General features: G+C 39.2%; 1 protein-coding gene across 1 annotated transcript; it reads right to left on the reverse strand.

Annotated features, from left to right (window-relative positions):
* Window positions 1-1,231: 1,231 nt before the first annotated feature.
* LOC143850903 (sorting nexin 2A-like) lies at window positions 1,232-11,148 on the reverse strand. The gene is made up of 5 exons (XM_077360188.1): window positions 9,827-11,148; window positions 7,965-8,174; window positions 7,567-7,827; window positions 6,487-6,573; window positions 1,232-1,420 (listed from the first exon to the last, which is right to left on the reverse strand). The coding sequence occupies exons 1-5, from the start codon at window positions 10,808-10,810 to the stop codon at window positions 1,340-1,342; spliced, it is 1,623 nt and encodes a 540-aa protein (XP_077216303.1). The 5' UTR covers window positions 10,811-11,148; the 3' UTR covers window positions 1,232-1,339.

Genomic DNA, 11,148 nt, shown 5'->3' on the forward strand with positions numbered 1-11,148 from the left:
TTCATGATAAATCGGTGTCTCCAAGTGGAGATGGTGGTGAAGTGGCTAAAAATTGATTTCCTAGCGATGAGAAGAGGCTAAAAATCAGGAAACGGAAAACTCCACTCAAATAGGATTGACTTTTTCTTGATTTTTTTCACTTATCAGGCTCATCTCAATCGTGCCCTCTCAAATCTCTCTCCTCCTGCTACCCCTCTCTCACCACTTGGAAACACTCATTTATCATGAAAAAAATGAACATGCATCATTCTCTATTGACCGGAGTTTTGTTGGCCAAAATATGCATGGAACAGGATGCCAGCACGTGTACATGGTCGTTTCATTAGGCTCTGTTTCATTTGAAGTAAGATGGTCTGAAAAAAAAAAAAAAAATTTAAGATGACGGAAAACACTAAAAATACAAAAGATCTCAACGGGAAATGATATCCCCCCCCCCCTGACGGAAAAAATACCCCCAGAACATTATTCCTTAACGTAAAGGCAAAGAAAAACGTTAAAGGGGTGAATTTATATCCTCAAGCTGTGAGGATATAAACCGTTAAAAGGGGGGGATGTTATCCGTTTGGGGCTGGGGGGGATATCATTTCCCTTCTTTCCTTGTCAAGAAGGCAGGCATTTTTTATATGGAATGCCAAAAGGTCGTAATGTTCTAGTTTACAAGACACCATATGGAGGAGGGATTTGCCAGGGTCCAACTCAAAAGGCATTTCGTGGACCGTCTGCTGCATGAGAGAGCTGCTACCTCATGAAAAATGACAAAATCTGTTGAAAAGTGAGCCTATGTGGATGTCATCTCTTGCAACAGACGTTCCATGAAATACCAAAATCTGTTGAAAAGTGAAAAAATCTGTTGCATGAGAGAGCGGCTACCTCATTAAATATGACAAAATCTGTTGAAAAGTGAGCCTACGTGGCTGTTCTCTCTTGCAACAGACGTCCCGTGAAATGCCTTTTGCGTTGGACCCTAGCAAATCCCTTTGGAGCAGGGAACTAGTGATATGCCAAAAGGTTGTAATCAGAACCTAGTTTACAAGACACCATATGGAGGAAGGAATTAGTGATAGAATAGCAATAGCAATACAAACAAGCAAAGATTTACAGCAACAGGAGAGACTCTTTAACAACCAATATCTAATCTTCAATACGCTTATGCATCTGCAAAATGACTTTATGCAAGAATGGTTTAAATAGAGTATGTTTTCTTTTGTTTTGAAAGTTAACGGAACATGGATTTTGATTTGAACATTCTACTATGAGCTTAATTTCTTTATTATGGGGTCATTATTCGAATTAGTGTACACGCATTAAAAGCCAGAAACTCAAATTTACAGTAAACATTTCAATTGTTCTCTTTAGCATACCCGCTCGTTTCTTCAGCAACCTTCACCCACGCATTCGCAATCTTTTCTGCATAACCAACCTGTGAACAGAATAAACTTGTCATTACTTTCCCTAAACAACCCAGATGAAATTTCACCAAGAAATTTATCAAGAAACCATTGCAATGAGGTTTGAGTACACTGTAACAGCTGAAATTGATGTTACAATTAGAATTAGAAATCCCTGGAAAACCCAAATGAAATTTCACCAATAAAAAGTATGAGGATACTAATCAGCTGAACTTGATGTTACAATTATCATTCAAAAAAAAAAACAAAAAAACTTGATGTTACAATTAGAATTAGTAATCCTTAAATAAGATGTGTTTATCTTTCTCTGCCACTTGTTTGGCTGATAGCTGTTGCCCTCGACAGAGAGAATAGGTATTTGTATGGTAACTAACCCAAGACAAACATTATTCCTTTTAGTCATTTATTCAGAGCACTTGATTCCATGAGACACCAGAAATGCAAATCATCTTTCTAGGCGCAGTGAAGTTACCAGTTATGTTACCGATCAAATGAAAATGAACTCTGGATGTTCCACCTTAATCAATTTCTTCGGGAAGACAAAAAAAACCAATGGACTATCTTCAAAATAATAAGCGCCTTTGATAGGGTCAGAGACCCGGTCAAATATTTTCCTTACTCTTGCAAGTATAAAGATACAACGATAACCTTGAAAAGATGCAAACTCAAGTCTACGTTGCAAATAACTAATTCCACTGGCAACATGAATACCCCCGTCAAAACCTGGGGGTTGCACTCTAGAGGTGCCTCTAGTACTACAATCGGAATTTAGAGGCACTAAAAGGACAGTTCCCAACAGCTCCCATGAAAACCCTCCACAAAAATCCAACCCCGCACTGGCAACTAAAAGAAATCAGATACAGGTAAATTAAAGATCACAACCCTATACCTCCAGTTGCGCCAAGATCCTACATCATCACACTATGTTACTGAATGCTTGAAAATGGGATCCTACTTGCATTGAATTTCTGTCCCTTAGTATGAATAAGACTTGCTAATCTTTTCATCTACAAGATGTGTACAGTCCAGAACAGATTTGTGCATGAAAATAAACATAAAAGAACCAATTGAAATGAAACCTCCCAGAAGAGGCTCTTTGATTCATAAAATTTACAGTACCAGGAAATTTCAGACAAGACCTATGGTAAAAAGGGCTCCATGGTTCAGATAACTTCACTCGCAAAACCTTTTGGAAGAGTCCTCCTAAAAGAGGGTCTTAGGTGCAAATATCTTTGATCTGTTGAAGAACGTTTTGGAAGAGCTCTCTAAGAAGAGGGTTGCCAGCTCAGTAACCAATTGCATTCGATTCCGGATGGAATTCCAAAAAAAATCCGGTTTGGAATGGACTTCAAAACAGAAATTCAAACAAAAAATACACGTCGAAATTCCAAAAATTCCATCCGGATCTAACCAAAAACACAGTAAACATAACCCTAATGACATTTTTTTTTCCAGATGTTGCTCTTTTTGTCAGATTTTTCCGGCAGAAATGAGGTGTGCCATTAACGGCATTTCACCCCTCCCAATTGAATGGGAGGATTAAAATCCCGTCTTTTGGTCGCATTCAGGGTTTCTTTTATTTCCCAAAACCCTAAACAGAGGTTGAAGATGGCCTTTTTTGTCAATTTTCCGTGCTTGCTCTCAAAATTTTCTTCTAACACCCTGTTCTATACCTAGAGCACTTTACCCGTAATGGAACACCGAAATGGGCAGAACGTCAAAATGTTTCAATCCAGGAGAAAAACAAAACAAACTCCAAAATGGAATTTACAGCTACGGCATCTAGTTCACACAACTCAAAAAAAAAATTGGAAGAGTCCTCCCGGAAGTGAGACTCTTCTGTTCACATAACTATGATCATACAGCCACCTAGATGTGTCTTCCTAGAAGAGGGACTTTTTGACTTGATCAAAGAATCTTACCTAACAGTCCTAAAAAATTACCACTTCTTGTGGGACAAGTCTCTTCTTGTGACAGTATTTGTCATTTATGGGGCTTAGAAACTGGTTGAGGGAGAGACGGCTTCTTGTCGAGTATGGCTGATGACCCGTAAGAATCAAACTCACATGCCTACTTCTTAACATCCTTCAAGAGCTTGAATTTGATAAGAAACTATCACTTTAAAAATTTAAGAACCAACATCATATGTCCTTTGGTAAATTTAAGAGCCCATATTTCATGGAAAAACTAATCAGCCATTAAGTCTCCTTTGTAAGTCTCCTTTGTAAGCTTTTTTAAAGAGTTTAAATCCCATGTACACAGTAACTCTTTAAAGATCATAGAGAATCTATATAAGATCTTAATGGCTTGCCTAACTTGGAAAAACTCCTATGATCGTAAAGTGTCTCTTAATTTGGAACACATAGTTCAAGATCTTAAAGAGATGCCTATTTGGAAGACTTGTTAATTTAAGATTTTGAATAATTGCCTATTTTGAGAAGAATACCTACTTCAAGATCTTAGAATTGCCTAATTTTGTAAGGACCTTTAATATTAAGATAGTAAAGAATCACCCAACTTATAAGGAAACTAAAAGATCTTGAAAGGATCTCTTAGGCTAAAGATCCAAGGAAGATATTTTATATTGACAAGAATCTCTCTCCTAGATAGGCACTCCATAACATCATCAATCATAACCAAGAATCTCCAAGGGGCCTTATCTGGATCCTTAAGCTAATGGATAACATTCTTAGAATAGACCTCAATGATCAAAGGCTCAAGTAGGAGCTAAGCCAACACCTTGACGCTAACACTAAGTGCCATGGTCTGAGACTTCACAATCCCAGCTGGCTTCGAGAAGGCCTTCAAATGAATCTCTCTTTCCCCATAAGTTCACAATGGAAGAACTGAGGTTCCAATCCATACCAGGCAGATTGTAGGCATTCACCCCAGAGTTTATGATCCTAGTGCCTTCTTTTAAAAATCCTTCTCAGCTTGCTTTGCTTATAAGGACTAGCTTCCACCGTCAATCAAGGGCAAGATCAAGGAATGAATGAAAGGAACTTCCAGGAAAGAACGGACAGGTTGGTCTGAGGACCCATTGCTCAAAGGGGAAGTCACGATTCTGGGACAGTCATATGACGTGAGAGTTTCACATGCGATTCCTTTGAGAAGATGTGACACCACCACATGGCCTAAAGGCGGTCCACCGAGCTACATCCCTACTAAACTGGTCCATTTGCATTGCTCTTTAAAGGAGGTTGATCGCCAATCCTAGATCTATCCATTTCCAAGATCCCAAACCCAGCTCAATTTATTATCTAGGTGATTCTGTTTCCTTCCCAAATACACACAAAGACAGGTAGTCAGAAATCTAACTTTGTAAGAGAAGCACAGCCCATCCATATGTGTAATCCAATGAATCATCCAAGCCTTGTTTGAGACTTTTAGTCATCCAATGTTACCCAGGTAAAATGTCCACTCCTGAAGAATCTAGACTAAGCACACAGAAATCATCTCCACATGGTAATACCAATTTATTATTGAGGTGACTGTTTCCTTCCAAATACACAAAAAAGCAGGTAGTCAAAAATCTAACTTTGTAAGAGAAAGCACAACTCATCCATATGTGTAATCCAACGTGGTGAGATAGATCCGTGACCTCTCCCACCGAAGATATCTTAGTGCGAGGAATCATGTTAGAGAATGAGAGGCAACTGGGCCGAGGTCAATGGTTGCTTTTAAGTTCCAGCAGGGGTGCTTTCCGTCCCCCGTGTTCCCGAATAATAAGCAGTTGCTTCATTTGTGAAAGAAGGAGCTTGCTCTTTTGTGCATTAGGCTTTCTTTCTTTGTTAGCTTGACCGAACCACTGAAAGTATATCTCAATCAACACTTTACGACCAGAATCCTCAGCCCCAAGATACCTCAATTATGTGATGAGATAAAAGTTCATGTTTTGGAATTGTGAGTCTAATAGGCCACAAAAACAGGTTCTCATTCAAATGTTGTGAAGAAAGCAATCTGAATTTCTGAGGTGTGGACACAATCTAAACCCCGTAAAGAAAACACAGAACAAAAGATGTTTTCAGAAGCCACTATCAACATGTAAAAGACAGTGATAGCTCACTTGGCATGACTGCTCTTTGATGTCGAACTTGAAAAAAAAAAAAGAGATTCATCAACAGCTACCAAAGCTGAGTCTAACTGCATGAAGAAACAAAGATCCAGAGACTAGGATAGGATATCAGAAACACAAAGGACGCTAAAATTCAAATGCCAATCCACCCAATTCTAACTCATGAAACACGCTTGTAAAACCAAAATCCTAAATCACGTCCAAAACCCACTCTAAGGCCCTGTTTGGTTGCAAAAAAGATGGAAGAGGGCTGGGCATTTCCCGGAATATGGAATGCCAGATGTTGTTTGGTTGCAAAATTTGAGCTCAAATTCCATTTGACTACAAGACATGGAGGAGACATCATTATTAGCTTTTTACATAGGTGGCGCCTATGTGGCGGAATTCCCCCCCCCCCCCCCAAATCTTCCAATGGAAAACCTCCATTTTGGTGGATTTTAGAAGGGAGAAGAGTAGAATATGTCTTGTTTTGTGTAATCATTACATTTCTCTCTCTCTTCCCTTTCTCTCTCTTCTACCATCTATTTTGGTAATGACACCCCTGCATTTTCCACACGGTTTGACGCCCAACCAAACACACTACCACTCTTCCCCTATTCTCCTCTAGACAACTCTACTCAAACCCAACCAAACACACTACCACTCTTCCCCTATTCTCCTCTAGACAACTCTACACATCTCCCATCCTTGTCACCTCCTTGTTGACTACTACCTCCACTACGCTCCCAACGAACCAAAAAGGGCCTAAGATATTCTGAAGTAATGATGAACTGGCCAGCAGATTTAAAAACGAAGAGGAACAGACATTTTCACCATGCATCAAACAAATAAAGAAAGAAACAATTTTATTAAACATAAATAAAGAAAACTCAATAGTTCAACATGCATCCTGCTCGAATGTAGAAGGGAGTATGCATTACAGAGGAAACTACTTTCCTTGAAAACATGTGTTCCTCCAACAGACAATCTTAAAGAGAGATTAACTGCATAAGACCGCCATACCTGATTAATTACAAACCCTTTCAACATGCTCAAGAAGTCATCATGTCTTTCTCGTTCTAGCCTCTCAAGTTCATTCCTGTTGTTTTCCTGAAATGTTGTCATAAGTCATACACAGTTTTTCTTTGTTATTGCTCAAGAAGGAAATGCCATAAACACAAAGTTTCATCAAATAATATTATATATATATAGACACACACACACACATATATTGATGTACAAAAACATAAGAACATAATGATATCTTCACTAAGGGGCCGTTTGGATAAGCGGATTTTAGAATCCATGTTTTAGTTTGAAAATAGTGAAAAAGAGGGTCATGATCAAGCTGCTGGTATGCTGTCCTGGCAGCGTTTCTTGGATTTTAAGTAAGAAAACCAGGTTTTAGAAATCTCTTCCACATCCTGCGATTTCTAAGACGTGGAAACATGGGACGATCACTAGCTCTCTTGCTGTCGGAAAGAAGGGCTAGAAATTAGAAAACGACTGAAAACGACGGCTGCTCTCTTTTTTCTCTTGTCTCCCAACTACAATTTTGAGGAAATCCAGGATTATAAAATACGCGTATCCAAACCTGGAAACATGGGCCTTTTGGATACACGGATTTTAGAATCCAGGATTTCTTCAAAATTGTAGCTAAGAGACAAGAGAAGAAGCGGACCAGCCGTCGTTTTTGACTTCTCGCCCTACTTTCCGACAGCAAGAGAGTAGCAGATCCTCCCATTTTTCCAGGTTTTAGAAATCTCAGGATGCAGGAGAGATTTCTAAAACCCGGTTTTCTTACTTAAAATCCAAGAAACGCTGCCAGGACAGCGGCAGCAGCTTGATCATGAACCCTCTTTTACACTGTTTTCAAACTAAAAACCTGGATTCGAAAATCCGCATATCCAAACAGCCCCTAAGTTTCCAGTAAAGTCAGTATAACAAGAACATCCGGGATAAAAAAATTATAGATATTAACAAAATTTCAGAACAGGACACGATTTCAGGACATTGTTCACTACCATAAGAAGTAACAGCCACAGACAAAATGGCATAATTTTTAGCTGCTTAAGCAAAAAAATCGAAGCTAATTATGTTTACCTTTATTCGTTCATATTCTCTAAGCGCAACACTTCTAGCATCTTCAGTAGCTCTTATTGTTTCTTTCAACTCCTCTATTTTTCTAATCCTAGACCTATCACCACCAAATATTTTTGAGGAAGCAGCTTCAAGTTTCTCAGCCCTAGAATGCAAGGAAGACAATTCTGATAGGAGTGTTTGAACAGTCAATAAAGCACTGGAGCGATCTGAAAATGCACTGTGGACAGCCAACATTAATCCAAGATATTCATGGAGTGTATCCTGCAATAAACAAGAGATCACTGGTAAATACAAATAAAAATAAGAGCCTCTCATTGAGAATGATAGTCCGTCAACCAAGAATATAGTCCTAACTAAACCCAATGAGATTGAAATTTCAAATTGAAAGAAACAATTACCAAATGTTTGACAGTCTGTGCATTTGACTCCCTATAGAACCTGCTCGCCTTAACAGCAGCTGTTGCGACACATTTCAAATCAGCAGCTCGTATTCTCTGAGAATTATAAAGAGCCTCCTCTGTCTCAAATTTTGTTAGTTTGATGAATGCTAATCCCAACTCTCCCATTGTTTCTCCAATATCTTGCTGAGCTTTGACAAGTGCTTCAGCCTGCACTAGCCGAAAAAAGATAAAATTTATTCATGAGAGAATAGAAAAACATAAAGAATACCAACAAAATCATACAATTAATTAAATGACTCCTATTCTCTATCTAATTAGAAGATATTACCATGCTAGCTATTCACAATGAAGAGTACTCCACATAGGAGGATGGAAAAGCAAACATCTTCGGAAAGAGAAGCGATTTTGGTTGTTTTTAAGCATTATTATATTTTGTCAAGAACCGGCCTGAGGATAGTACTGAGTAACTACAACCTTCAGTTTCTCCAAATTGGAAAATTTCATGTCTTGATTAGTAGTTTAATCAGATCCTAAATTATCCTCATCTAAGAATAACTTGACACCTTGGCTATTAGAAACCCCTTTCATGGCAAAGCCTACACCATTCACCACGAGCATCTCAGTGATGTGAAGGGTCATCTTCGTATTCACTTTCTTGCCTCGATAAAGGACTAGATTAGTTTCTGCTAAATGAGGAATGAGGAACATATCAATATGCGGCACAAGGGAATATCATAGCAAATCTGCCTTTGCACCATGGCAATCTCACTCAAATTATGGGGACCTATAGATATTAGTACCGTATACCAGGGTCCCCACCAAAGCAAAAGAATACTTTGCAAACTCAAGCGCTCCCACATTAGAGACTAGGGACTTCTCTTTTGAAATTGTCATCTGAATCCCATACATCAACCTACAATAAACACTACCTTCTCGTTCATGATAACAATATCGTCGTCGAGAAGCACATGGTCCCAAAACGGAGACCTAGGGGATAGCTCACATGCATCCCACTGTATATTGAAGTGCACAAAGACAATGAAGTAACTGGTTGTGAAAGAAGTTTTACAGCCTGCAACATGGTAGTACTTGAGCTATTCCTTGCACCCACCCCCAAGACTGTAATATTTTGAATTTAAATTAATAGTCATGCAGTGTAATGAAGTATTGCTTTTGTTCCGCTTGCCAATCAAAATCTTTTCCTCTACACAATAAAATAGTGAGGTATCTAGAAGAGAGTCTTTCATCTCATAAGAAAAAATCCATTACTTTCTCAATAATAAAATCCTAAATCGTTTACACAAGACGTAGTGAAGGATGATCAATGTTGCATTCCCTCAACACAGACACAATGGGCTCTATGAAAACCAATATATAGTCGACCCAATTCTAGCATGTATCAGATATTATGCTCCTTTATCTTCGTTGCTTTTTTTGGGTTTCGACAACATCTTTGTAGTACCTCCCATCTTTAAACATTACCATCAATTCAAGATCTTATCTAAATCAATGATCAGTGTGTACTAGAAAAGCAACTTGCCATTAATCACGCAAACCACCATAAACTTCTACTAGAAAAAAGGTTTATAATTCAAGTCTTTAGAACAAAGTAGGCCTAGAAGCTGAGTTGAACTTTGAAAAATCCACCATTAATGTCATCTTTTTGCTTCAAACAGTGCAGGTTCCAGCGATACACAATGCAACTTAAATACTACTTCCATACAAAATCTAACATCGTAAACTCTCAGAAGTTTTACATAAACTTTCATACGACATAAAAAACAAACAAACCCAATTCACAATTTCCAAGAATTAAATCCAAAATCAACAACATTGTTTAAATAAACACCATAAAATACCTGCTGGGATGCATTACTAAGTTGCTGCTCAAGATCCTGCAATTTTTCCTTCTTCTCCAAAAACTCCTTATCCTCCTCAACAACAGGCGGCTTAAATCCACCCCAATCATTCGCAACCGATTGTTTCAACTCCTTAAAAATCCTCAACAAATCTCTCCCACCTTTCGCCGGCTGCACAACCTCATTCAAAGCCACCATACTAACCGACTCCCCAAACAACTGTCTCGGGAGCTTCACAGCCCCATCAAGCATTCTCGAAGCAACATCAATAGTACCCACCAATGGTAACTTCCCTTCCACCTGTAAAAACACCCTCAATTCATCACTCCTCTTAATAACAGGATGCCCCGCGAGCCTACATAAATACTTCTCTAAAGCAGACCTCCTTAACTCAACAAATTCCTGTTTCTGCATAACCTGACTATCAACAATACTCTTATCAGGCCGAATTGGGATAAAAAACCCGCGATACGATTCGGATAAACGATCAGAGAGGGTAACAATGTCCTTGAATCTCCGGCGAACGGAGAATTCCGATCCGGTCCCACCGAATTCTGGCATGTTCGTGTGGGTAATGATTAGGTAGGTTATATAGGTGTTGCCAACTAGAGAATTTGAGGAGGTTTCTTGTTCTTTCTGAGGGTTTGAGACTGAAATGTTGAGATATTCAGGCGAGGAGGGGGAACGGGAAAGGAGAGAGTCGTCGGATATGTTGACGGAGGTTCCGTTATGGACGGATTCGAAAGGGGTGAAGATGACGTCAGCGTAGGAAGGGGGATCGAGGAAGGAATTTTCGGAGAGATTGGTAGGGTTTTTTTTGTAAGATTGGGGAGAGTGTAATGGATCTGTGGTGCCGTTACCGTTACCGTCAAGGATAACGGAGGATGAGGATAAGGGGTGGTGAGGTGAGGAGGAGGAGGAGGAGGGTTTGTCTAGGACGAGATTTTCTACTTCTTCTTCATGTTTTTCCGCCTCCATCATCATTTTTTTCCTTTTTTCTCTCTTTAGGTCGATTAATTGATAGAGAGGTAAGAGGAGTGATGGTGGTACATGGTTCTGGGCTTGGAGGCTAACTTGCGCAGGTGGGTGAAGGATAAGTGGAAGGGCCGAAGAAGGAGAGGTTGTAGGAGGAGGAAGGATGGGACTGACAAATAACACACAAAAAACGAATTTTAATCATAATCTCGTTTACCCGAGAAAGAGTTTCCGATAAATTCTTATTTTAATTTTTATTAAGGGAAATGATATATCCGCCCTTTTGATCACCAGGAACACCCCTGTCAAACACTGACAGGAGGTGTTTGTGGTGATCAAAAGGGGCC

This window comes from Tasmannia lanceolata, unplaced genomic scaffold (assembly GCF_043159265.1).
Source record: "Tasmannia lanceolata isolate RefF3 unplaced genomic scaffold, GAP_Taslan_0.1 ptg000018l, whole genome shotgun sequence".
NCBI lineage: Eukaryota > Viridiplantae > Streptophyta > Magnoliopsida > Canellales > Winteraceae > Tasmannia > Tasmannia lanceolata.

Excerpts from the sequence above, each read along its gene's own strand:
- LOC143850903 (XM_077360188.1), bottom strand. The coding sequence starts at position 10,810 with ATGATGATGGAGGCGGAAAAACATGAAGAAGAAGTAGAAAATCTCGTC. Across the intron at positions 6,574-7,566 it reads GAGAATATGAACGAATAAAG|GAAAACAACAGGAATGAACT; the intron begins GTAAACATAATT and ends ACAACATTTCAG. Across the intron at positions 1,421-6,486 it reads AAGGGTTTGTAATTAATCAG|GTTGGTTATGCAGAAAAGAT; the intron begins GTATGGCGGTCT and ends TTCTGTTCACAG.